The sequence below is a fragment of the Gopherus evgoodei genome, chromosome 2 (genome assembly GCF_007399415.2).
Source record: "Gopherus evgoodei ecotype Sinaloan lineage chromosome 2, rGopEvg1_v1.p, whole genome shotgun sequence".
NCBI classification, from domain to species: Eukaryota; Metazoa; Chordata; order Testudines; family Testudinidae; genus Gopherus; species Gopherus evgoodei.
In genome coordinates, this window is record NC_044323.1 from 298,925,406 (window position 1) to 298,953,015 (window position 27,610).

The 27,610-nt window shown below is 54.3% G+C and overlaps 1 protein-coding gene across 26 annotated transcripts in view; it reads left to right on the forward strand.

The window, feature by feature from the left end:
- Positions 1-27,610, forward strand: part of SCRIB (scribble planar cell polarity protein) — a 234,895-nt gene that overhangs the window by 86,480 nt on the left and 120,805 nt on the right. For all 26 annotated transcript variants that reach the window (XM_030554133.1, XM_030554141.1, XM_030554149.1 and 23 more), the window contains 7 exons: positions 3,551-3,865; positions 4,664-4,744; positions 10,021-10,278; positions 10,534-10,644; positions 11,729-11,905; positions 12,752-12,868; positions 13,701-13,889. In XM_030554133.1, the coding sequence (XP_030409993.1) occupies positions 3,551-3,865; positions 4,664-4,744; positions 10,021-10,278; positions 10,534-10,644; positions 11,729-11,905; positions 12,752-12,868; positions 13,701-13,889 (1,248 nt within the window). The remainder of the gene's footprint in view (positions 1-3,550; positions 3,866-4,663; positions 4,745-10,020; positions 10,279-10,533; positions 10,645-11,728; positions 11,906-12,751; positions 12,869-13,700; positions 13,890-27,610) is intronic.

Below are 27,610 nucleotides of genomic sequence, written 5' to 3' on the forward strand. Positions count from 1 at the left end.
TGAGGTTGCAGTTGAACTAGTATCATTAGCCTTCAGTCATACCTTAACGACTGAGACTGCTGCGGCACTGATCTCTCCAGCACTGAGACAACCCCATGCCCCAAGTGGGCAGAGAGCCCCTGTTCCCTGTCTGCCTTGCTGCCCCACTGGCTGATCAGTTGGCCTTTGAGCACGGAGTCACTTTCTGCTTCCTTGCCCTCTTCCCTGGATATGGGAAGAGGAGTCTGGCACAAGACTAGCTCATCCCCAGAGACCCTGCAACCACTGCCTAGCATGCTGACAAAAAGTGACTCGTTTTCTTGTACTCCACCTTTGGTCTGTATCCCCCTGTTGTTTCTAGTTTTAGGCTGAGGGTATGACTACACTGAAATCATGATTCAGGAAGCGATTACAGCTTATGGAGACATATCCAAGCTACGTTTAATGTAGCTTGCTTGGGTACTGGAGCAGTGAAGATGCGGCAGTCTACATGGCAGTGTGGGCTGTACAAGCCCATCCAGACCTGTGGGTAATTACTTGTGGGGCTAGCCCATGCTTAAGTGCACATGCCACAGCTTTGCTGCTCCAATGTCCACACTAGCTAGATGAACCCTAACTCAGGTGTGTTTACAGGAGCTGCAGTCACCAGACATACTCTTACACTGGAAGCTCTCTGGGGCAGGGACTGTCTTTTTGTTCTGTGTTTGTACCTAGCACAGTGGGGTCCTGGTCCATCACGGGGACTCCGAGGGCCTCTGATAGTAAATAATAATAAGACCCACTACCCCTCCCTCCTCAAAAAATCTTTAAAAACTGCTGAGTCCTGCAGGATTCAATTCCCATGAGTAGCCAGCTTCTGAAGCGTGGACGGGCCAGTGCAGGGAGCAAATGGTACATTATGGAATTGAGAGGAATGGCAATCAGCATTCAGGCCAGAGAAATAACACAAAGGGTCTGTAACAAGAGCTCAGCTCCCTATTCATGCCACTCTTTATGGTCCCCCCTTGTTTCCTGTCCTCCTGAGTGCAGCCTGCAACTTGGTAGCATTTATGGGAATGGGCATCATTCTGCTTACACAGTCCAGTCTTGCTCACTACCCACCATGGGCACTGAATGAAGCAGGGATTATGTAGAAAAAAATACTGTGAGATCATGGAATTAAAGACTGGATCATGCTGCTGTCACAGGGGCAAGCTTAATTCTGGCATTTCCTAATTTATCAGTGCCTGGTTTTTCAACCTTAATAGCATTATTTAAATTAATCGTTCCATAGATTTGAAGGCTGGACTGGTCTGACCTCCAGTATGACACAGGCCATTAAATTTCACCCAGTTGTTCCTGTATTGAGTCAATTACTTTTGTATGGCTGAAGCATCTTTGAGAATGGCATTGTGTCTGGGTCTGGAGACATCCAGAGATGGAGAGCCACTGTGGCAGGGAAATTCCATCATAATTAACTCTTTGATAGACGGAACGCCACATGGGGCATGTCTACTCTGCACAGTCAGCCTGGGTGTTGGCACGCAGGTTCGAGCTCTTGGGTTAACCTGGCCCACGTATGAGTACTCCCACAGCAAAGCCCTACCCACATTACTGTGTCTTCACTGTTTCTGCACTCTCCCGTGTGTGTTGGGGGACACACCCATGGGTTTTTGTGCTGAGATGCTCTAGGATTCTTTCCCAGTCAGTTGTGGAAGAGCTTGTCTGTTCCTTGGGAGAACCTGTGGGAAGGGCATTGGAGGCCTATCACCGCTCAAGTGAACTTGTCTGCAGCCTCACTGCAAAGTGCGTGAGTTCCAGTTGGGCTTTAACCCAGACGCTCAGCCGTTCGAGCAAGAAGTGGTTCAAAGAAGCATGTTTGAGAGTTTAGTGTGTGGATGGTAAGGGGGTTTGGACACAGACCTGTCGGATCACAGACTAGGAATACAGTGCAGACATACCCATAGGCTTAGGACTCCTAAGTTCTGTTTCTGGTGCTGGAAGGGGAGTGTAGTCTATTTGTTAGGGCAGAAGATTGAAGGTTATTGACTCCTCGATGCTATTTGTTACTGTTGCTTTATATTGACATAGTGCTCATTCATCTGTGTATCTCAAAGTGGAGGTGAGTATGTATGCGTAGCCCCATTTTAGAGGTGGCATAGCCAAATCCATAGGATTGGCATATTCTTTCTGAAAGGCGGGTGGGACTTTTGATCTGCCCTATCAGAAACCTGGGTTCTGCTCCCAGCTCAGCCCCTTAGTTAGTTGCACAGTGAAAGGTGGGGAACGATACTTGCCTGTGCACGAGGGTAGGCCTAGCTCAGTAATAAAGGCTGTGGTGGGAAGAGACATACTAAGGTCAGTCAGTGGAAGATGTGAGACTTGCTCTCGCCTGGCTGCCAGCCCAGGGCCCCTTTCCCTAGGCCAAAGAGCATTTTGATGTGAAATTCAGCAGCAGCACCAGGAAGATCCTCCAGCTCCCTCCCTTGTCCCCAAACCAGCTAGTGTCCTCTGCACCAGCCTAGCCACTCTTCCCCTACAGCTCTTCCTGAATCCCCCAGCACAATAGGAGCCACAGGTGTCTCCTTCTGGGGCTCAGCTTTGGTGTTGGCAGCCATGCATCATCGGAAGGAGAGGGGATGGTGCAGGGTGTGTGTGTGGGGAGGCTCCCTCAGGGAAGCTCCCTAGGGAGTTGTAGTGTGTGAGGGCTCTCCCTGTGGGGTTGAGGTGTATGTGTGGGGGTTCCCTCTGGGGTCAGTGTTTGTGTGGGGTTCCCTGTGGGGTTGGTATGTGTGAGAGATTCCGTTTGTGGTCGGTGTGTGTGTGGGGGGACTCCCTGTGAGGTTGATGTGTGTAGGGGGGCTCCCTGTGGGGTCGGTCTGTGTGTGTGGAGGGGGGCATTCCCTACGGGATTGGTGTGTGTGGCAGTTCCCTGTAGGGTTAATGTGTGTGTGGGAGGGGAGGCGGGGCTCCATGTGGGGTGGTGTGTGTGGCAGTTTCCTGTGGGGTCGGTGTGTGTGCGCGGGGCTCCCTGTGGGGTGGTGTGTGTGTGTGGGAGGCTCCCTGTGGGGTGGTGTGTGTAGGGTGTCTCCCTGTGGGGTGGTGTGTGTGTGTGTGGGGCTCCATGTGGGGTGGTGTGTGTAGGGTGGCTCCCTGTGGGGTGATGTGTGTGTGTGTGGGAGGCTCCCTGTGGGGTGGTGTGTGTAGGGTGTCTCCCTGTGGGGTGGTGTGTGTGTGTGGGGCTCCATGTGGGGTGGTGTGTTTGTGTGGGAGGCTCCATGTGGGGTGGTATGTGTAGGGTGTCTCCCTGTGGGGTGGTGTGTATGTGTGGGAGGCTCCATGTGGGGTGGTGTGTGTAGGGTGTCTCCCTGTGGGGTGGTGTGTGTGTGTGGGAGGCTCCCTGTGGCGTGGTGTGTGGGAGGCAGGGGTCTCCCTGCAGCGCTGGGGGAGGGGGGTGTCACTGTGGGGTCGATGTGCGTGGGGGCTCCTTGTGGGGTTGGTGTGGGGGGGCTCCTTGTGAGTTTGGGGGAGTGTTGGGGGGGTTGGGGACACCCCGTGCCAGCCTCCCACCTTGACCCCTGTCCCTGCCCAGGTGAATGGAGTAGCCCTGCACTGTGCGGAGCACCACGTGGCAGTGGAGGCGCTGCGTGGCTCAGGCAGCGCCGTCTCCATGACGGTGCTTCGGGAGCGGATGGTGGAGCCCGAGAACGCCATCACGGTTACACCACTGCGGCCCGAGGACGATTACAGCCCACGAGAGCCACGGGGTGGCCTGTGCTTTCCAGAGCGGCCTGAGGGAGCGCCACCCACAGACAGATTCTCCACCTGCCTCATGCGCAATGAGAAGGGACTGGGCTTCAGCATTGCTGGGGGCAAGGGCTCCACGCCATACAGGGCGGGTGACACGGTGAGCCAGCAGAGGGGCCTTCGGGAGAGCACCGCCTGATGTCTCTGCAGGCTGGGTCTCCCTGAGCCCCTGGGGGAGGGGCGCTCTGCCCCATCTGTATGCAGGGCAGGTGGGGGCAGGGGAAGGGGTCTCCTTGAGCCCCTTGGGGAGGGGAGCTCAGCCCCCATGTCACAGGGCAGGTAGGTGTGGGGGGAAGGGGTCTCCCTGAGCTCCCGGGGGAGGAGTGCTCTGCCCCGTCTGTGTGCAGGGCAGGTGGGTGCAGCGGTATGGGGATCTCCCTGAGCCCCCAGGGGAGAGGAGCTCGGCCCCCATATCTCAGGGCAGGTGGGCATGGGGGGAGGGCAGCTCAGCCCCAGATCTCTGCAGGCCGGGGGACAGGTGGCTTTTCCCTGCACTCCTATGGGGGTGTCATTAGCTCTGTGCCAGGCAGAGGAGCTCAGGCGGGCAGGGGTGGGGGTGGGGATGGGGCTGGCAGTGGTTGCCAGTGACATTCAGTCCTGGCTCCCCCTCCTCTCGGCTTGTGTATTCTGAACTTCCGCTGAGTCAGGCTTTCCTGGAGCCAGAGACTCCATGCAGGGTTTGGGGGCTGAGGAGTCCGAGGGTGAGATGTGGAATGGCCAGGGTCAGAAGGGGGATGGGGAGTGAGGGGGTGGTGTGATGGAGGGACAGGGGGCTTTGGTCCTGGTGGGAAGGGGGCTGAGGGTCTGGGACTTGGCCAGCTGCTGGGAAGGGATCTGGCTGTGGAGGTGCTCCAGTGATGAGGTTGGGGCTGCTCTGACCCCCATGGCTCTGTTTCAGGGGATCTTTATCTCGCGGATTGCAGAGGGTGGTGCGGCCCATCGGGACGGGACGCTGCACGTTGGAGACCGGGTCATCTCGGTGAGTGCGTGGGGCCTTGGGGCAGACATGGGCGGGAGGCGTAGTGCTGGTGAGTCTCGCCAGCAGCCTGTTGTTTACTGTTTCTCTTCATAGGAGTTAGGAAAGCAGATCCCACTGTCCCTCCTCAGCCCCTCCTCCATGGGTCTGTCTCCTTGTCACTTGACCTCTGGGCTCCTTTCCCAGCTCCTAGGGCCCAAGAGAGAGCAGCAGCTCCCACTCATGCTGTCCCAGCCTGTCACCAGCTTTGACCGGCTCTTGGCAAGGCTGGTGCCCACCCTTTCACAGTGAACGCTCGAACCACAGTACCTTGGTGAGTCCCTCCAGCAGCGCTGGCTGCACTGGGGAGTTGCGGCCCCCTGATGCTTCACTGGGTAGGTGGGGTCTGCTCCCCCTTTGGGCTCTGCGAAGCAGCACTACATAGGGTGGACACGTCTTCCCCTTAGGGCCCTGTGGGTGTTGCCCAGGGGATCAGTGACTCTTGCCCGCAGTGGTGGCAGTTGTTCCAAGGGGACAAGAAAGCCAGGGGGTCAGTGTAGGCGTTAGATGGAGAGGGGAGGGTTGTCAAGCCAAGCGCTGGGCCCAGGGGGTCTTGGTGCAACCCTTTCTCCTGGTCTTTGATTTGAAGCTTTGGTCCCCAGTTCCTGCTGCTGCTTGTGCCAGTGATCAGATCTCACCTCTGCCTCTAACCTCGTACCTCTCTGCTAATCTGTGTCACTTGTGCTCCTTCCTGCCCCCTTTCCCCAAGCTCGCATGCTGCCTCTGAGCGAATGGAAGCTCCTGCATCCTGGTGCTGGTGGTGGGTTTCTAGTCCAGCTGCTGTGGTAAGAGCAAGAGTTACCACAGAGCTGGTGCGGGTAAGCACTGATACAGCCTTGTCAGTGCTGGCTTCTGTCTGCTCTATCCCTGGGCCTGGGGTCTGCGCTGTTTTCCCTTTCTCATGAAAACCCTTTGGAGCACTGAGCTGGGCCTGGCACCATTTTTCTTCATATGGGGCTTGGGTGGCCCAGCATCTCTCTTTCTGTCCCTCCTTCCCTCTGTCCCTCCTTCCCTGCTCCTCTTCTTCTAGGCCTTCCAAAATTGAGCCGTGGCCTGGACAGCAGCTGATCCCAGGGAGCTGCCTAGATTAGCTAGAGCCCTGTGGGGTGTCTCCGCATGCTGTACTATGGGGATTGTGTAGCTGTAGCCAGTTGCACCCCCTGCAGTGTTGTCAGAAAGACTCTCGAGCTGTTTGTTAGACTGCAGTCTGTCTTCTCAGGGTGGGAAGATGAGGCCATTTCAGCATTCCTCAGTGTCAGCAGTGTGGGTAGGCTGCCCCCTCAGCCCGTTCTCTGTACGGATCAGGGCTTGTACGAAGGGTATTTGGTTTCAGTGCACACATAGGCCTTGCTGTCATCAATCATTTTGGTCAGTGGTTCTCAGCCAGGGGTACATGTACCCCTGTGGGTATGCAGAGATCTTCACGAGGGTACATCAGCTCATCTAGAGATTTGCCTAGTTTTACAACAGGTTACATTAGAAGCACTAGCGACGTCAGTACCAAACTCAAATTTCATACAGACAATGACTTGGTTATACTGCTCCATAGACTACACTTTTGTATGTTTATGTCTGATTCTGTAAGCAAGTAGATTTTAAGTGAGGTGAAACATAAGGTATGCAAGGCAAATTAGACTCCTGAAAGGGGTACAGTAGTCTGGAAAGGTTGAGAGCCACTGTTCTTGGTGACATGATGCATGTGGTGTCATTGCTTGTATAGAAAAAGTAGCCTCCTCTGCCTCCACTGGCACATTCCTGCTCACGCGAGCCTATTGCCCATGCTTGAGTATGCACAGTAACAAGAGACTGCAGTGCTGAGCTTCAGAGTCTAGCACTTGGGACCATGGGGATCAGTGCAGTATCAGTCCATAGAGAGAGATCCTTTCCTCCTCCAGCCTAACTGCTGCTTTCCTGGTCTGGGCGTTGAACAGAGCTCTCTGCATTTTAGCAACGGCTTTTGCAGGCCATGGCCTCTCCAGCAGCTGTTTGTCTCCTGACAAGAGCTGCCACTATGCCTTTTACCCTCCTGCGGTGCAGGATGGCTTTGTTGCTGCTAGGATGGCATCTCCCCACGGGAGCATCCAGTGGCCCTGTGGGCTGGGATTCCACCCCCACCTGCTAAGTGTCTGTAGACCTACGGCGTTCCTACTTCCTGACCGTTCTGTGGAGCTCTGTGAATTGGAGCCTGTGCAGAATGCCTAGAAACCAGTGCCCCGTGGATCACTTAGATTGGCCCTGTGACTCTTTGAAGTGGGTGTTTCTAATTCTTCCTTGAAGGTTTGATGACTTTCTGTCAGCCTCCAAAATATGAGAATCCAGGTCAAAACGCAGGACCTTGGCCAGCGAGAGGCCCCATGTTAATCTGTTTCTTACAAAGACTTCAACTGGGCAGCACCTGCCTGTCCTTACTGGGCAGGTTTTCAGTAGGTGATAGTCCTGGCATGTACAAGTGTGAGTTTGTGACCATCTCCAGGGTCTGAATGAGGCAGTTGAGCAGACCTTGGCATGCTGCGGAGAGGAGACAGGCAGGCTGCCTCTGAGTGCTGCAAGCAGGCAGATGCCAGTACATGGGTCTGTGAGGAAGAGCAAGCATCCAGTGCCCATGGTGCCAGCTGGGGGTATCAGTTCTTAGGCCTTAGCTCCCACCAGTCCTAAGGGGCCTATATTTTCCTGAGAAAAGAAATACAGCGCAGCTTCCTACTCTCATCCTTGTCCTCAAAACCTCCTCTGCACCCTTCTTCTGCGGGAGGCCTGCCCTCTGCTGGGGAGGCTGGGGATGGGGGGCTTTGAGCATGTGGATTGAGGGACCCAACCAAGGTCTTTTTCCAAACTTAACACCCCAAAAACATGCCTGTGGTTGGCTACTAATGCTCCAGTCCCCACCCCTGTTCTGACCAGTCTTTCTCCTTCATTGTGAATAATATCCCTGATCAATGGCTGTGTGTGTTAGAAGGTAACTAGAACTCTCTTGAAGCTGGGGGGGACAGGCCAGAGGAGATGGAATGAAGGGCAGAAGGCAGGGACCCCAGAAGAGTGGGAAGAGAGGGCAGGGACCCCAGGTCGTGGTGAGTGGTACAGGATTGGGGACACAGAGTAGGGAGTGGGGGTGGGGTGGAACTGAGGAGGTACAGGATTGAGGATGGAGGGCAGGGAGCCCAGGAGGGGAAGGTACTAGACTGGGGACACAGGGCTGGGCCAAGGGCAGAGAGGGCTCCCTGGATTTTGGGGTGGAGGGAGAGGGCAGTCAGTTGGCAGCAACAGAATTGGGGATGGAGCAGATGGTAGTGAACTAGATGGAAGTGAGAGGGCAGTGGCAGCTCTTTGCTTACACAGAGATGGAGATTGGGCTCCAGTCACTGGGAGATACAGCCTCTCTGTGACACAGGACCATGTAGGGAGCTGCTTGCACAGAGGGCAGCTGGTAGTTTTCCCTTTCTCTGGGCATTGGGCAGCCCCACCTGCTCTTACTGGCCCTGCTCTGTCTGGCCATGACAGGGCTAGGCTGAGGTTACAGAGGAAAACTTGCTCTGTGTGTGAGCACAGCACCCTGAGCTGCAGCCTGGGTCCAGCCTGGGTCCAAGATGAAGAACAGTGCTCAGCAGGCCAAGGGCAGTTCGCAAAGCCAGAACTCAGTCCAGGGAGGCTGTGTAGTGCTGCAGGTATGTCTGGTGCAGCTGGTGGGTCTTGGCTCCTAGTGGCCCCCGGGACCTAGTGGCTGGGTTTATTCTCCACCTCCTACTCTCTCTCTCCCCGTCCCCAGAGCCTCTTGCTTTGTATATGTTTGGGATGGGCTCTCTCCCCATCCCTGGTACTCAATGTGATCAGAAGAGTCTTCACCGAGAGGGCTCTCATGGACTGCTTACTGTGGGGGCAGAGGGAGAGTCCCTCCCATCCATGTCTGTGGTATGGTCAGAAGGAGAACCCTGCACTTCCAGTGTTCCTCTTGATTGGGCTGGAAAGTGGCTCCGGGGAGGAGGTGATGGGGTAGGTAATGGAGATGGGAGCCAGGGATGTCAGGAGGTGCCTCACCTCAGGCTTCTTTGGTACAAGCTCGTGTGGCTTAGGTGGGGTGTGAAGTTTGCTCTCTGGAGTGAGTAGTGCCAGGTCTGGTGAGGGTGAGGATGAGGCTGGTTGTGGGCAGTGTCACCGGGATCCACATATCCCGCTGAGGCCTGCTGGGAGGATGCTTCAGGCCCAGTCTGTGGATGGCTGGCTCTGTCTGGGAGCTCCTTTCTGGTGCAGAGCTGGGGCTTAGCTGTAACATTTCCAGCCAGCCCTTTGGATCCCAGACCCTGCTTGTCCTGGGCATTACAAGTCTCTGGCTCATTTCAGAGCAGAGTTGTAGCCGTTTTGGTTTCCCAGGGTCCATTGGTAGGCCTTGCGCAGACAGATCGAAGGAAATATGGTGTTATTACACCTAGGAGGGCAATACCCAGTGGTGATGAAGGGCCACCATGAATCATCCTGAGGGTGGGAAATGAGGCACCCCATGAGAACCAATTCATCTCCCACTCTGCTCGCTGCGAGGGGCAGAGGCTCCATATACCCACGGTGGCCTGGCATGTTTGGGCTCTGCCTTGGGGGCATGGCAGGACCAGCAGGTGCTTCAGAACTACTATGTCCACAAGAATAATAACTGAAGAGTTTATTGCTTGAGCAATGATTTTCCTTCTGAATGTGGCAATCTCCTGCCAGGAAGTGTCTCTCCAGCCTCTTCCCGCGCTGGAATCTTCCTGGCCCTCATTCCTGTAGTGTGGCCCCTTGAACCTGGCATTTGTGATCTTGCAGGAGAGCTGGGGTGGGGGAGTCTGTGCAGAGCCAGTGCAGGGTGAGGCGCAGTTTCCTGGGTACTTACTAAACAGGAGCAGAGTTGTGGGGATGGCTAGCTTGTGTGATGGGACTCCAGGAAGCTGGGTCTTGGGGCTTAGCCGATGTGCTCTCCTGATACATTGCTGAGGCACTGGCTGCTGCTCTGGGCTCTGCCATGTAAGGTGGTGGGAGGGGGCATTGATGGGCAGCTAGATGGCTGGCTAGAAGAGGGGTTATGGCCAAGTGGGATATCGGCAGCTACTCAGGGCTCTGCCATCTAAGGAGGCGTAGTGTTGGTGAGGCACATGGTGGTTTGGCTCAGGACAGTGGGGGACAGGGTGCTGGGATTCCGTGTGATGCTCCGCAAAGTGCCTGGCAGGGCAGGGTGTACTGGGGTGATGTGCTGACACTGGGTTTGCGGGTTGTTCTAGATCAATGGGGTAGACATGACAGAAGCCAGGCATGATCAGGCAGTAGCGCTGCTTACCGCATCCTCCCCCACCATCGCGCTGCTGGTAGAGAGAGAGGGTGCACAGCAGCTCAGCGAGGGAGACTCACCAGTGGTGCAACGAGTGCGCTCGTACTCCCCACCACCACCTCCTAGCCATGGGGAGAGCCCACCTGCGGAGACGCCTCTGCTGCAAAGGAACCACCTGCCCAAAGGCCTAGAGGACCAGTACCCCATTGAGGTAAGGGATTTGGGGCTTTGATTGGCCTGGTGCTCTGTTAATTGGACAGGATTGGGCTTCCGAGCTGTCCCTCAAAGGACTGGCCACCATGTTGTCGGGCTGTTGGGAAGTGGGTGGGTCTCCCATGTGTTGCGGGAGCCTCCTTGACGCTCATTCCCAGGCAAGGTCTCTGTGTCTGGGGGAAGTTTTCTAGGCACAGTCACTGCTTGGTACTCCTTGCCCTCTCCGTGGCTTTATGCTCTTTGTTCCCTGCAGGAGATCTGTCTGGTCAAAGCTGGGGGGCCCCTGGGGCTCAGCATTGTTGGAGGCAGTGACCATTCAAGCCACCCATTTGGGATTCATGAACCAGGTGTCTTTATCTCAAAGGTAGGGACCCATGTGGGCAGCCCAGTCTGGACATGTCTGAGGGAATGTGTCCATTGGGGATGGAGTCTCTAGAACAAGGAGACTGGAGGATGGAAATGCCTCAAGGACCTTGGGGGTGGGGGAGAAGGCAGGGGATGGAACCGTCTTGTTTTGAGGCATGAGGGTTTGAGAGGAGTCTGGGGTGGGTGTCACAGGGTGTTTGGCAGCTCAGGGGGGGCAGTGGGAGGAGTCTGTGGGGAGAGTGTCACAGGGTGTTTGGCAGCTCAGGGGGGCAGTGGGAGGAGTCTGGGGTGGGTGTCACAGGTGTTTGGCAGCCTTGGGGGGCAGTGGGAGGAGTCTGTGGGGAGGATGTCACAGGGTGTTTGGCAGCTATGGGGGCAGTGGGAGGAGTCTGGGGTGGGTGTCACAGGGTGTTTGGCAGCTCAGGGGGGCAGTGGGAGGAGTCTGGGGGGAGGGTGTCACGGTGTTTGGCAGCTCAGGGGAGCAGTGGGAGGAGTCTGGGGGGTGGGTGTCACGGGGTGTTTGGCAGCTCAGGGGGGCAGTGGGAGGAGTCTGGGGTGGGTGTCACGGGGTGTTTGGCAGCTCAGGGGGGCAGTGGGAGGAGTCTGGGGTGGGTGTCACAGGGTGTTTGGCAGCTATGCGGGCAGTGGGAGGAGTCTGGGGGGAGGGTGTCACAGGGTGTTTGGCAGCTCAGGGGGGCAGTGGGAGGAGTCTGGGGTGGGTGTCACAGGGTGTTTGGCAGCTGAAGGGGGGCAGTGGGAGGAGTCTGTGTGGAGGGTGTCACAGGGTGTTTGGCAGCTCAGGGGGGGCAGTGGGAGGAGTCTGGGGTGGGTGTCACAGGGTGTTTGGCAGCTCAGGGGGGCAGTGGGAGGAGTCTGTGGGGTGGGTATCACAGGGTGTTTGGCAACTAAGGGGAGCAGGGGGAGGAGTCCATTGAGGTTTCCTAGGGAAGCTCTGCCATTCATCTCCCTGCTGGGGAGGGTCTGCTTAGGGTGTGTACTTAGGGTGTGCAGCTCTGCTAGGAGGTGGATATCTGCTCCCATCAGAGTCTCTTTCCAGCCTTAACACCAGAGGCTCTCTGCAGGTCATTCCCCATGGGCTGGCATCCCGCAGTGGCCTGCGAGTAGGGGACAGGATCCTGGAGGTCAATACTATTGACCTGCGCCATGCTACCCACCAGGAGGCTGTGAATGCCCTGCTGTCCAGTACACAGGAGCTGAGCATGTTGGTGCGACGAGATCCTCCGCCACCTGGCATGCAGGTAGGTTCTGAGAGGGGAGAGGAGCCCAAGTGGGAGCAGCAGCCCTGGTCTGGGCACAGCCTGACAACTCTACTGACAAAAGTGCATGTAGGAAAATTCACAGACACTGCTCTTGGAACTCCCCGTTAGGAAATTCAGTAAGTGGAGGTGGGTAAACTGGAGCCAGAGAAGAGCTCCCTTGTATTCATAGAATATTAGGGTTGGAAGGGACCTCAAGAGATCATCTAGTCCAACCCCCTGCTCAAAGTGGGACCAATCCCCAAATGGCCCCTCAAGGGTTGAGCTCACAACCCTGGGTTTAGCAGGCCAATGCTCAAACCACTGAGCTATCCCTTCCCCCTCCGCCCAGGTCTTTATTAGTATTAAATGACCCTGCTCCTGGGGGGAGACAGTTTGGGTGGGGCTGTGCCCTTGCTCCCCAGGGGGCTGTGTCCTCGAGCAGGCAGTCCCTGCTCCATCTGAGCCTAGATGGAAGGCTAGATGAGAGGTGCAGCTCTACAGCTGGATGAAGTTTCCCCTCTCTCCTGGTGGCAGGAGCAATCTCAGATGAGGAGGCGAGTACCCAGCCTGGGACTGGCAAGAGTTCATCGTTACACACAACAGTCACTATGGCTGGAGGCTGGATGGGGTTCTGCCCCCTTAGACCCAGAACTGGGAGAGGAGAACCACAACAAACCCATCAGGCCAAAGAAAGTGGAAACCACGGAGCTGGCCCTTTTCTGGCTATTCGGTGCATGGTTTGCTACCAGCACCAACAGTGCCCCCGCACCTCCAATCAGAGTCTGTCAGCCACATTTTCAGCCAAACTAAATCAAACTGGAGACAGGCACTTTTTTTTGCCCACAGGAAATCTGCATTGAGAAGGCTCCTGGAGAAAAGCTGGGCATCAGCATTCGGGGAGGAGCGAAAGGCCACGCTGGGAACCCCTTTGACCCCACCGATGAGGGCATCTTCATCTCCAAGGTAACAGACTCAGGGTGCCCTGCACAGAGCAGGGGCTGCTAGGCAGGAAGCAGAAAGGAGTTCCTGTGGGAAATCAGACCTCTTCCCAGTTTCCATGTGGTCTCTCTATTTGATTCCACTTCTCCCCATGTAAACATGCATGCACGTTCCTTCCTGCTAGACCCCACACAGTGTGCTTAAGTTCCCTGCAAACCCCCACCTCCCATGGAATGTCTGTGTGCTCATTCGCTTTATTACCAGTCGCTCTCCCTGCTCTGAGGGATGGCATGTGAGTGCTCTCCCCCGGCCCCCGAGGAATTGTGCAAGCATTTTCCTGCTCCTCCCATGAGGAATGGCATGTGAGTTGTCTTCTTTTCACACACTTCCCCCACCATACCAAGGAGTTATGGGTGACTGCTCCCCACCCCCTGCGCGCTGAGGAGTTGTGGGCGAGCACTCTCCCCGGCATCATGGGCAGGCACTCCCCCTGTGCCTGCCGTTGTGCTGTCATGCATGAGCCCCTCCCCTCACCATGCTGAGGAGTCACGTGTGTATGTGCTGTCAGAGAAATCACATGTGATCCCTCTCCCTGCCCACTCCCTGCCCCAGGAATGGCATACAATCACTCCCCTTTCCCACCCCCCCCAAGGAATTGTGTAAGTGCTCTCCTTTCCCAAGCCCGACATATCTCTTGTGCTCATTCTCCTTCCCTTCCCTCCTGCATAAACACGTGGGCACCTCCTTTCCCTACTGCCTGCATGTAGTGTCCTCTCTTCCACTCCCTTCCCTCCCATGACTCCCTGCACATTCTTCTTGTCCCCCTCCCCATTCTCAGCCCTCTTGTCCCTTCCAGGTGAGCTCCTCTGGGGCTGCTGCCAGGGATGGCCGGCTGAAGGTGGGGCTGCGGATCCTGGAGGTGAATCACCAGAGTCTGCTGGGAATGACGCACACAGAGGCAGTGCAGATCCTACGCAGTGTGGGTGACAAGCTCCTTGTGCTTGTGTGTGATGGCTTTGACCCCAAGGCCGCAGCTGCCATTGAGGTGAGAGCCTGGGGGAGGGGGCAGGGTAAGGCCAGTGCCAGGAGGAGCCCTGTGGCAGACAGGTTCCTCCATAAAAACACTGTCTTCATGTATGTATGGAGTGACCCTCACAACTGCCACAAAGTGACACCCCACCCCAGGCCGACACCTACAGTGCAGGGAGTCCTTTTGTTGGCACCCCCAGAGGGCAGAGATAAGGTGTCTGGGGTGTTGTGTGGGGAATGTTGCCTGAAGTGAGCAACAAAAGTGATTAGGGGGCTGGAACACCTGACTTATGAGGAGAGGCTGAGGGAACTTGGATTGTTTAGTCTGCAGAAGAGAAGAATGAGGTGGGATTTGATAGCAGCCTTCAACTACCTGAAAGGGGGGTCCCAAAGAGGATGGAGCTCGGCTGTTCTCAGTGGTGGCAGATGACAGAACAAGGAGCAATGGTCTCAAGTTGCAGTGGGGGAGGTTTAGGCTGGATGTTAGGAAACACTATTTCACTAGGAGGGTGGTGAAGCACTGGAATGGGTTCCCTAAGGAGGGGGAATCTCCTTCCTTAGAGGTTTTTAAGGTCAGGCTTGACAAAAGCCTGGCTGGGATGATTTAATTGGGGATTGGTCCTGCTTTGAGCAGGGGGCTGGACTAGATGACCTCCTAAGGTCCCTTCCACCCCGATATTCTATAATTCTGTGATTCTTGTGTTTCTACACTTTAATGTCTAATTTTTGAAATACCACCTTCCAGAAAGGCACAGAGAGCAGAAAGCCCTGCTATGCAGCAGCAACCCTTAACCCATCGTAACTCATTTCTCATGAGTGGTGCAGCACTGGCAGGGCTAGAGAGGGATTTGAAGCAGGACAGAGTAGGGACCTTACACACCAGTTTGGGAAAGGTGTTCTGTGTCTACAGGGCAGCATGAATGAAGGTCCAGGTCTGTGAGAGAAGCTGACAACAGTCAGTGGGGGCTGCATTGCTGGTGAAGTTGAGGAGTCAGGGACAATATGATTCAAGACAAGAGTAGATAAGTATGGAAGGACAGTGGTGAAGGTGATATATGGGAGCCAGGGGAGGATTCATTAAGGGGGTGAGATGGTCAGAGCAACAGCCAAAGAAAAGGATCTTAGCAGCCAAGTTTTGTAAGGACCAGAGAGGGGTGGTGGATGTGAAGGAGGCTGCAGTGATGAAGATGGGAGTATTAGTTTCATGGACAGGAAGAGAAGGTTGGATCTCAGAGATGTTTTGGTGGACAAAAGGGAAAGATTTGATCTTGGCCCGACCATGGGGAGCTAGAGAGATGGCAGAACCAAAGCTACCCCCACTTTGGAGGCCTGAGTATCAGGAAGGCTCGTGGCACTGTGCAGTGACAGTGAAGGTGTGGAGAAGAAAGAACTGGGAGGGAAGATCAGGAGCTCCTGTTGGGCCATGTTGAGATATCCAGGAGGAGATATGAGACGGGCTGAAAGCAGGTGGAGGGAGACTAGTGGAGAGGCAGATTTATGAATCATCACTTCTCACCTAATCTTAGAGTCAGAACAGTTGTAACAACCTGCACTGGTCTCCGCAGGTGGGATCGTTCCTCCCAAGTGACTGAGTGACATGGGCAATGGGCCAAGAGTGAAAAAGGGGCATGAATTGATTGGGATGGAGGAGAGGGGAGAGCTGCACTGACAATACCATGGCAATGGCATACGTGAGCAGACAGGGACACAAAGACACCAGCACTGCGCCAGGAGGCTAGATCATTGCCCTGCTTACAATCAATTTGGGTCTGGTATATCGGGGAAGGTGAACTTGGTGTCGAAGTGGCTCAGCAAAGCTAGGGTTAGCACCAGGGAAGCGGTGCCTCACAGCCTCCTCTGGATCTTTGGAGTCTCAAATCCTCCATGTGTTTGTCAAACAGTAAGAGACAAAGGCTTTTGGCCAGGCAGCACCATTCGGAATCAGCAATAAGAACCGTCCCAGACATGTTCCCAGAGCTGCTGTTGGTCTCCCTCCGAGACCATGCCTGGCAGGACAATGGAGAAGATGGAGAACAAAGCATGCTAACAATGGCTGCTCTGACTGGCCACAGGGTCTGTGAGTGTTTGACCCAATCCTGATGCAGACTGTACTCCAAGGAATGGTGCCTAAGTCAGAGATCTTCTGACATACGTGCCAGTAGCCACCTAAACCTCAGCCCGTTGGAACTGAGGTTCCTAGAATCCTGTCACTGACATGCTTCTGCTTTCCAGGAAGAAATCAATCAGTTCCACATGTCCTGCATGCACATTCAGCAGTTACTACAAAACAGCTTATCCCTGGGCCTTGGAAAGAGCACATTTCTCTCTATCTAGGCACTGTGATCAGCTCCATTGCCATAGTATATCTGCATCTGACACATCTATCCTGATACCATTAGAGATGGAGAGCTGAGACATGAACTAGGAGGAGCGACTTGCCCAAGCTCATGCAGAGGTTGGCAGACCTGGAGATTGAACCCAGGGTTTCTGCTTCCCAACACCATGTCTTATCCATTAGGCCATCCTTCCTTGTGGCTACTGTGTGTGATTATCTGCAAAAGGCCTCAACCGTAAGAACGTAAGCGCATAAGAACGTCCATACCAGGTCAGACCAAAGGTCCATCTAGCCCAGTATCTGTCTACCGACAGTGGCCAATGCCAGGTGCCCCAGAGGGAGTGAAGCTAACAGGCAATGATCAAGTGATTTCTCTCCTGCCATCCATCTCCATCCTCTGATGAACAGAGGCTAGGGACACCATTTTTTACCCTTCCTGGCTAATAGCTGTTTATGGACTTAACCACCATGAATTTATCCAGTTCTCTTTTAAACATTGTTGTAGTCTCATCCTTCACAACCTCCTCAGGAAAGGAGTTCCACAAGTTGACTGTGCGCTGTGTGAAGAAGGTATCAGAGGGGTAGCCGTGTTAGTCTGGATCTGTAAAAGCAGCAAAGAATCCTGTGGCACCTTATAGACTAACACATTTTGGAGCATGAGCTTTCGTGGGTGAATACCCACTTCTTCAGATGCATGTGGTGGAAATATCCAGGGGCAGGTATATATATTTGCAGATGAACTGAAGTTCAGCAATTTCTCTTTGAAGTCTGGTCCTGAAGTTTTTTTGCTGCAGGATGGCCACCTTAAGGTCTGCAATAGTGTGGCCAGGGAGGTTGAAGTGCTCTCCTACAGGTTTTTGTATATTGCCATTCCTAATGTCTGATTTGTGTCCATTTATCCTTTTCCGTAGAGATTGTCCAGTTTGGCCGATGTACATAGCAGAGGGGCATTACTGGCATATGATGGCGTATATTACATTGGTGGATGTGCAGGTGAATGAACCAGTGATGGTGTGGCTGATCTGGTTAGGTCCTGTGATGGTGTCGCTGGTGTAGATAGGTGGGCAGAGTTGGCATCGAGGTTTGTTGCATGGATTGGTTCCTGAGCTAGAGTTATTATGGTGCGGTGTGCAGTTACTGGTGAGAATATGTTTCAGGTTGGCAGGTTGTCTGTGGTCAAGGACTGGCCTGCCACCCAAGGCCTGTGAAAGTGTAGGATCATTGTCCAGGATGGGTTGTAGATCCTTGATGATGCATTGGAGGGGTTTTAGCTGGGGGCTGTATGTGATGGCCAGTGGAGTCCTGTTGGTTTCTTTCTTGGGTAGGACTCCACTTCAGGACCAGACTTCAAAGAGAAACTGCTGAGCTTCAGTTCATCTGCAAATTTGACACCATGAGCTCAGGATTGAACAAAGACTGTGAATGGCTTGCCAACTACAGAACCAGTTTCTCCTCTCTTGGTTTTCACACCTCAACTGCTAGAACAGGGCCTCATCCTCCCTGATTGAACTGACCTCGTTATCTCTAGCTTGCTTGCTAGCACACATATATATATACCTGCCCCTGGATATTTCCATTACATGCATCTGAGGAAGTGGGTATTCACCCACGAAAGCTCATGCTCCAAAACGTCTGTTAGTCTATAAGGTGCCACAGGATTCTTTGCTGTGTGAAGAAGAACTTCCTTTTATTTGTTTTAAACCTGCTACCTATTAATTTCATTTGGTGACCCCTAGTTCTTGTATTGTGGGAATAAGTAAATAACTTTTCTTCTTCGAGTGATTGCTCACATCCATTCCAGTTAGGTGTGCGCACCGCGCGTGCACGTTCGTCGGAAACTTTTTACCCTAGCAACTCCAGTGGGCCGGCAGGTCGCCCCCTGGAGTGGCGCCGCCATGGCGCCCAATATATATCCCTGCCGGCCCGCCCGCTCCTCAGTTCCTTCTTACCGCCGTGTCGGTCGTTGGAACTGTGGAGCGCGGCATAGCTGTCCTCCACGTCCCTAGCTCTCCTAATAATCCATCGTTTATCTATCGTTCATCTCTAGTTCCATTATAGTTGTTAATTAGTTTGTTAAGTAGATAGTTAAGTTAAATAGTTGTTAAATAGTTCTTCGCCGGGGGCTTAGCCCTTCCCGGCACCCGGCGCCAGGCTCATGCCTGTTTCGCCGGGCTTCAAGCAGTGTGCGGCCTGCAAGAAGCCCATGCCTACCAGCGATCCCCACGAAGCGTGCCTGAAGTGCCTCGGGGAATCGCACAGATCCGACAAGTGCCGCATCTGTAAGGCTTTTAAGCCGAGGACAAAGAAGGAGAGGGATCAAAGGCTCCGAACTCTCCTAATGGAGGCGGCACTTGACCCGACGGCTTCGCAGGCCGTGGTATCGGCACCTGCACCGGATCGCTCCGGCACCGAGAAGACTCCTCGGCACCGACCCTCTCCGGCACTGGAGTCAGAGCCAAGGCCGTCGAAGTCTGATACTCCGGCCAGGCAGACCCGGCTAGAGCGCCCGGCCTCGACATCGGCCGTGGCGCCGCCGGCACCGTCAGCACCGTTGACTCCGGGCCCGGCGGGTCCGTTGAGTCCGGTACCGCCGAGCTCCCCCATGAGATCTGGGGTTGAGATAGTGGTCCCGTCCACACCGGAGACCTTCGCCTCGGCTCGGGACCTTATTGCCCTGACTGAGCCAACTCGGCTGCCACCCCCGGTACCTCCGGTGCGGGTCGTGTCCAGAGGCAAGCCCATGATATCGGCACCGCCCAGAGACAGTCGTTCACGATCCAGGTCCCGACGTCTTGGGCGCTCCAGATCCCGACGCCGCTCGCAGTCCCGGCACCGCTCCCCTCAGCGGTACCGGTCGCACTCGCGGCACCGGTCGGCATCGAGACGGTCGCGGTCAGGCTCCAGTCGTCGACACCGGCACCGCGATTCCAGGAGCAGGTCCCGACGCTACTCGCCGCACCGGTCGACCTCCCGGCACCGAGCTGGTGGCAGGTCCCGGTCTCGGTCGACCTCCCGGCACCGAGCTGGTGGCAGGTCCCGGTCGACCTCCCGGCACCGAGCTGGTGGCAGGTCCCGGCACCGAAGCGGCGCCCGGTACCGATCAGGATCCCGGCACCGTGACAGATCCCGGTCCCGATCCCGATCCCGGCACCGATATGACTCCCGGCACCGGTCCCCGGCACCGAGACGATCCTCCGTGCCGGCCCGCGCAGACCCTTACCATCCAGGGTCGGCCCCACCATGGCCCTCGAGACAGCCGTCCGTATCCTCCCAGACGGACAGCGGGTATGCGCTGGGCACCGACCGGCAGGCGGCGCTGTTCGGTGATCCGCCGCTGCAGGACCAAGGCCCACAACAGTGGGGATTCTGGACACCCTGGGCGTACCATCAGGCCCGGGGCCCCCAGCAGCTCCCTGCTAGACCGGCGACTGCGGAGTGTAGGGCCCCTGAAGCCTCGTTGTCTCGCCCCCCTCCCTCCCCGGAAGGGGAGGAAGGGTCCAAGCAGCAGGACTCCGCTGCGGCTCCGGAGGCAGAGGCGAGGGCTGAGGAAGACCCTCAGTTAGACACTCTCGTGCCTGGGGTCTCATCATCCTCCTCCCCGGATGAGGCGGTGGCGGGTACCTCCTCCAACAGTCCCCCCCCGCTGGATCTCAGGGCGCACCAAGACCTCCTCAGGCGATTGGCTCAAAATCTGAGTCTGCAGGCAGAGGAGGTCTCGGAGATAGAGGATCCAATTGTAACCATCCTCTCTTCTGATGCTCCCACCAGGGTCGCCCTGCCCTTCATACGGACCATCCAGGCCAACGCCAATACCATCTGGCAGTCCCCGGCCTCCATCCCTCCGACAGCGAAAGGAGTCGAGAGGAAGTACATGGCCCCTTCTAGGGGATACGAATATCTCCATGTACACCCGACTCCGGGTTCACTGGTGGTGCAATCAGTGAACGATAGGGAGCGTCACGGCCAGGAGGCTCCAGCCCCCAAATCCAGAGAAGCCAGGCGGATGGACCTCCTTGGCCGTAAGGTGTATTCGGCTGGGGCGCTGCAGCTCAGGGTCTCCAACCAGCAGGCCCTGCTGAGCAGATATGCCTTTAATTCCTGGGTGGCAGTGGACAAATTTAAGGAGCTGCTGCCACAGGATGCTCGCCAAGAGTTTACGGCCATCTTGGACGAAGGCAAGAAGGTCGCACGCACGGCCTTACAAGCCTCCTTGGACGCTGCGGACTCGGCTGCCCGTACCCTCGCGTCAGGAGTTACGATGCGTCGCATCTCCTGGCTGCAGGTTTCCGGCCTTCCGCCGGAGCTCCAGCATACTATACAGGACCTTCCTTTCAAAGGCCAGGGCCTGTTTTCTGATAAGACAGACCCCAGACTCAAGAGTCTAAAAGACAACCGGGTCATTATGCGGTCCCTCGGGATGCACACCCCCGTGACGCAGCGTAGACCCTTTAGGTCGCAACAACAGCAGCAACGTAGGCCGTTTTCCCAGTTCCGCCAGCGGCAGGACCTTTACAGGCGCCGCGGCAGGAACGGAAGGCGCAGGCAGTCGGGGAACCAAGGGGGGCAGAACCAAGGCTCCTCAAAACCCCCGCCTGGTCCTAAGCCTTCATTTTGAAGGTGCGCTCGAGGGCGCAGTAACAGTTTCCCCTATGGATCCTTCCCCCCCGTTTTCCAACCGCCTTTCGTTTTTCCTCCCGGCGTGGTCCCAAATAACATCGGACCGCTGGGTCTTAAGCGTGGTGCAGACGGGATACCGCCTGCAGTTTGTTTCGTTTCCTCCTTCCCGCCCTCCTTCCTCGTCCCTCTTCAGGGACCCCTCTCACGAGCAATTCCTTCGGCAGGAGGTGCAGACGCTCCTCAGCAAAGGAGCTATAGAGGCGGTTCCGAAAAACGAGAAAGGCAAGGGGTTTTATTCCCGCTACTTTCTGATCCCCAAGGCCAAGGGGGGCCTCAGGCCTATCCTCGACCTGTGAGAACTCAACAAATACCTCGTGAAGTTGAAGTTCCGCATGGTATCCCTGGGGACCATTATTCCATCCCTGGATCCAGGAGACTGGTACGCCGCCCTCGACATGCAGGACGCGTATTTCCACATTGCCATTTGGCCGCGCCACAGACGCTTTCTCCGCTTCGTTGTGGGGGCTCTTCATTATCAATTTGCAGTCCTCCCATTCGGCCTGTCCACGGCCCCGAGGGTGTTTACAAAATGCATGGCAGTTGTCGTGGCGCATCTTCGGCGCAACCGTGTCCACGTGTTCCCTTATCTGGACGACTGGTTGATTCGGGGCACGTCGGAACAGCAAGTCAACAGCCATGTCCGCGTGATCACCGGCATGTTTGCAAGTCTGGGCCTCTTGATAAACACAGACAAGTCCACCCTGAGGCCCACGCAGAAGGTGGAATTTATCGGGGCCGTCCTGGACGCCACTGTGGGCAGGGCCTCGCTGCCTCTGCAACGGTTCCGGACCATGGCAGCGATCGTTCAACGTTTGCGGTCAGCCCCATTGACGTCAGTGAGGACATGTCTAACCCTGTTAGGCCACATGGCGGCGTGCACCTTTGTGACCGACTACGCTCGGCTCCACATGAGGCCTCTCCAGCTGTGGCTTATCAGTCATTACAGGCCGGCAAGGCAACCGTTAGACATGTTAGTCACGATCCCCCAGAAGGTCTTAGATTCTCTCGGCTGGTGGTTGGACCAGTCCGTATTATGTGTGGGTCTTCCCTTCCACCCCTCTCAGCCCTCGGTATCCCTGACAACGGATGCCTCAGATCTAGGCTGGGGGCCCACCTAGGGGCCCTGCGGACACAGGGCCTGTGGTCCCAGGAGGAGGTGGGGCTACACATCAACATGCGGGAGTTGAGAGCGGTCCGCCTTGCTTGTCAAGCGTTCTGTCATCAGCTTCAGGGTCGTTGTGTCGCCGTGTTCACGGACAACACGACGACCATGTACTATATCAACAAGCAGGGCGGCACCAGGTCCTCCTCCCTGTGCCACGAGGCGATACGACTCTGGGACTTTTGCGTAGCCCACTCCATTCACCTCAGGGCTTCCTTCCTCCCTGGAGTACGGAACACGCTGGCGGATCGATTGAGCAGATCCTTCCTGTCACACGAGTGGTCCCTTCGCCCGGACGTCGCTCTCTCCATTTTCCGGAGGTGGGGTTATCCCCGGGTGGACCTCTTCGCATCCAAGGGGAACAGGAAGTGCCAAGCGTTCTGCTCCTTTCAGGGCAGGGAGCCGGGGTCGATAGCGGATGCCTTCCTCATCCAGTGGTCGACCCACCTGTACTATGCGTTTCCCCCGTTCCCTCTGGTCCACAAGGTCCTCCTGAAGGTACGCAGAGACAGGGCTCTCGTGATCATGGTGGCCCCGGCATGGCCCAGGCAGCACTGGTACACCATGCTGCTGGACTTGGCCATAGCCGACCCAGTTCCCCTGCCCCTTCATCCGGACCTGATTACCCAGGACCACGGGACCCTCTGTCACCCAGACCTGCAGTCGCTGCACCTAGCGGCGTGGCTCCTGCGTGGCTGACTGGTTCCGAGCTGCGCTGCTCCACGCCTGTGAGAGAGGTGCTCTTGAGCAGCAGGAAACCGTCCACAAGAGCCACATATTCAGCGAAATGGAAGCGCTTCTCCTGTTGGTGCGTAGAGAGAAATCTCCGCCCTATGGAAGTTTCGATAACCGAAATCTTAGACTATGTTTGGTCCCTCAAAGGGCAAGGTCTGGCCTTATCGTCGTTGCGAGTCCACCTAGCAGCTATCTCCACCTTTCACCCGGGTGCGGACGGTCGCTCCGTTTTTTTTCTCACCCGACGGTGTCGAGATTCCTTAAAGGGCTGGAACGTTTATTCCCTAACGTCCGTCCCCCTGCTCCAACCTGGGATCTTAACCTGGTGTTGTCCCGGCTCATGGGGCCCCCCTTTGAGCCGTTAGCTACTTGCTCCCTGCTCTACCTCTCTTGGAAAACTGCCTTTCTAGTGGCTATCACCTCAGCTAGACGGGTGTCGGAGCTCCGAGCTCTTGTGGTAGACCCCCCATATACGGTCTTCCACAAGGACAAGGTGCAGCTGAGACCACACCCTGCTTTTCTGCCCAAAGTGGTCTCAGCCTTCCACGTCAACCAAGAGATTTTCCTTCCGGTTTTTTTCCCAAAACCTCACTCCTCAGGCAGGGAGCAGCAGCTCCACTCGCTGGATGTCCGTAGGGCTCTCGCGTTTTACATAGAGAGGACTAAGCCCTTCCGAAAATCCCCCCAGCTTTTCGTGGCGGTAGCAGATCGTATGAAAGGGCTTCCTATCTCCTCCCAGAGGGTATCCTCTTGGGTTACGTCCTGTATCAGGACCTGTTATGACTTGGCCCATGTCCCTACGGGCCGTGTGACTGCGCATTCTACCAGGGCGCAAGCGTCGTCGCTGGCTTTCCTCGCCCGCGTGCCCATCCAGGAAATCTGTCGGGCAGCGACCTGGTCATCGGTCCACACCTTTGCTTCCCACTACGCCCTGGTCCAGCAGTCGAAGGAAGATGCGGCCTTCGGAACTGCAGTGCTCCGTGCCGCGACTTCTCACTCCGACCCCACCGCCTAGGTATGGCTTGGGAGTCACCTAACTGGAATGGATGTGAGCAATCACTCGAAGAAGAAAAGACGGTTACTCACCTTTGTAACTGTTGTTCTTCGAGATGTGTTGCTCACATCCATTCCACACCCGCCCTCCTTCCCCACTGTCGGAGTAGCCGGCAAGAAGGAACTGAGGAGCGGGCGGGCCGGCAGGGATATATATTGGGCGCCATGGCGGCGCCACTCCAGGGGGCGACCTGCCGGCCCACTGGAGTTGCTAGGGTAAAAAGTTTCCGACGAACGTGCACGCGCGGCGCGCACACCTAACTGGAATGGATGTGAGCAACACATCTCGAAGAACAACAGTTACAAAGGTGAGTAACCGTCTTTTCCTTCTCCACTTTCTCCACATCACTCATGATTTTATATACCTCTATCATATCCCCCCTTAGTGTCCTCTTTTCCAAGCTGAAGAGGCCTAGCCTCTTTAATCTTTCCTCATATGGGACCCTCTCCAAACCCCTAATCATTTTAGTTGCCCTTTTCTGAACCTTTTCTAGTGCTAGAATTTCTATTTTGAGGTGAGGAGACCACATCTGTACACAGTATTCGAGAAGTGGGCATACCATGGATTTATATAAGGGCAATAATATATTCTGGTCTTATTCTCTATCCCCTTTTTAATAATTCCTAACACCTTGTTTGCTTTTTTGACCGCTTCTGCACACTGTGTGGACGTCTTCAGAGAACTATCCACAATGACACCAAGCTCTTTTTCCTGACTCGTTGTAGCTAAATTATCCCCCATCATATTGTATGTATAGTTGGGGTTATTTTTTCCAATGTGCATTACTTTACATTTATCTACATTAAATTTCATTTGCCATTTTGTTGCCCAATCACGTAATTTTTGTGAGATCTTTTTGAAGTTCTTCACAATCTGCTTTGGTCTTAACTATCTTGAGTAGATTAGTATCATCTGCAAACTTTGCCACCTCACTGTTTACCCCTTTCTCCAGATCATTTATGAATAAATTGAATAGGATTGGTCGTAGGACTGACCCTTGGGGAACACCACTAGTTACCCCTCTCCATTCGGAGAATTTACCATTAATTCCTACCCTTTGTTCCCTGTCTTTTAGCCAGTTCTCAGTGCATGAAAGGACCTTCCCTTTTATTCCATGACAGCTTAATTTACGTAAGAGCCTTTGGTGAGGGGCCTTGTCAAAAGCTTTCTGGAAATCTAAGAACACTATGTCCACTGGATCCCCCTTGTCCACATATCTGTTGACCCCTTCAAAGAACTGTAATAGATTAGTAAGACACGATTTCCCTTTACAGAAACCATGTTGACTATTGCTCAACAGTTTATGTTTTTCTATGTGTCTGACAATTTTATTCTTAACTATTGTTTCAACTGATTTGCCCGGTACCGATGTTAGACTTACTGGTCTGTAATTGCCGGGATCACCTCTAGAGCCCTTTTTAAATATTGGCGTTACATTAGCTAACTTCCAGTCATTGGGTACCGAAGCCAATTTAAAGGACAGGTTACAAACCTTAGTTAATAGTTCCACAACTTCATATTTGAGTTCTTTCAGAACTCTTGGGTGAATGCCATCTGGTCCCAGTGACTTGTTAATGTTGAGTTTGTCAGTTAATTCCAAAACCACCTCTAGTGACACTTCAATCTGTGACAGTTCCTCAAATTTGTCACCTACAAAAGCCAGTTCAGGTTTGGGAATCTCCCTAACATCCTCAGCCGTGAAGACTGAAGCAAAGAATCCATTTAGTTTCTCTGCAATGACTTTATTGTCTTTAAGCGCTCCTTTTGTATTTTGATCATCAAGGGGCCCCACTGGTTGTTTAACAGGCTTCTGCTTCTGATGTACTTAAAAAACATTTTGTTATTACCTTTGGAGTTTTTGGCTAGCCGTTCTTCAAATTCCTCTTTGGCTTTTTTTATTACACTCTTGCACTTAAGCTGGCAGTGTTTGTGCTCCTTTCTATTTGCCTTACTAGGATTTGACTTCCACTTTTTAAAGGAAGTCTTTTTCTCTCTCACTGCTTCTTTTACATGGTTGTTAAGCCACGGTGGCACTTTTTTAGTTCTTTTACTGTGTTTCTTAATTTGGGGTATACATTGAAGTTGGGCCTCTATTATGATGTCTTTAAAAAGGGCCCATGCAACTTGCATGGATTTCACTTTAGTCACTGTTCCTTTTAACTTTTGTTTAACTAACCCCTCATTTTTGTATAGTTCCCCTTTTTGAAATTAAATGCCACAGTGTTGGGCTGTTGAGGTGTTCTTCCCACCATAGGGATGTTGAATGTTATTGTATTATGGTCACTATTTCCAAGTGGTCCTGCTATAGTTACCTCTTGGACCAGCTCCTGCGCTCCACTCAGGATTAAATCTAGAGTTTCCTCTCCCCTTGTGGGAAGTAATTGCTATCCGCTGACACATGATGAGATTCTGAGGATAGCATCATTAATAAAGCCGCCTTTCAGCCATGTGATCACTACCTGGAGCCTGAACTGTGTTCCCCAGGCACAGACAAGAGCTATGTTCCAGCTGCTAAAGTGAGCACTGCTGTATTTTTTCATGGTTAGGGTCTGAGGCTGGAAAAAGGAATTTTACGCACAGAGCCTCAGAACTGCACTGTCCATTGGGATGAGGTGGTCCTCAGAACCAACCCTTTCTTAAGGTAACCCTCTCTGATAGAGCACAAGAGTGGCTTCTTCTTCGAGTAATGCAGCTGTGCATTCCACTTAGGTGTGGGCACACCCAGTGCGCCACAGCCAGAGAGTTTTGCTCTCTAGGACACCTCATGGCCATGTCCCCTCCCCTGACTATATGAGGTGGTGCCATCCCTACGCCCCTCAGTTTTTTCTTACCACACTTTCCTTCTCTCTGCAGAGCCTACAGAGTCATATTGTCTTTGCCCATCAGCCCTGGAAAAGGATCTGGCTCTGGCTCAAGTTGATGGCCTTGTCTTTGTTTCCAAATGATTTCCATGCTGCCGGGCTTTTCCTCCCCTTCAGTACCATGGGGTTTCAAAGTGTACTAAGTTCTTTTGTAATGCTTTGCTGCTTCCCTCGGTATCCAAGAGGAGTTCTTGCAGGACACCCACAAATTAGTGGATATCCTGCAGCTGTCTGCCCCTGGGAGAGTGACCCTCCCTATTAATGATGCGCTCCTGGGACCAGGTAAAGCCCTCCGAAGCATACTGGCTTCAGTACCACCTGTGACTAAGTGCATGGAAAAGCGCTACTGCCTTCCTGTGCAGGGATTTGAGGGTTTTTACTCCCATTCAGCCCCAAATTCTCTGGTTGTAACCATGGTGAACAGAGCCCAGCAGGGCTGGGTTAAGTCCATCCCCAAGGATAGGGACTCTAAATGATCGGACATCCTGGGCAGGAAGATTTATACCTCATCTGCCTTACAGATGCTAATTGCTAATTAGAAAGACTTGCTGTCCAAGTATGATTTTATGAACTGGACATCTGTGTCGAAATTCACAGACCAGCTGCCTGAGGCCTTGCGAGAGTAATTTCAGGCATTTGTCACCAAAGGATGCTTGGTGATTAAGGCATCCTTGCAGTCCATCCTAGATGTTGTGGATACCTTGGCCAGGGTGATGGCCTACATGGTCACCATGAGGAGGGCTTCCTGGCTGCAGAATTCAGATATTGCCCCCACTGTCCAGCAAGCCAGTGAGGATTTGCCCTTCAGACCAGTGCTGTTCTCAGACAAAGCAGCAAAGAATCCTGTGGCACCTTATAGACTAACAGACGTTTTGGAGCATGAGCTTTCGTGGGTGAATACCCACTTCATCAG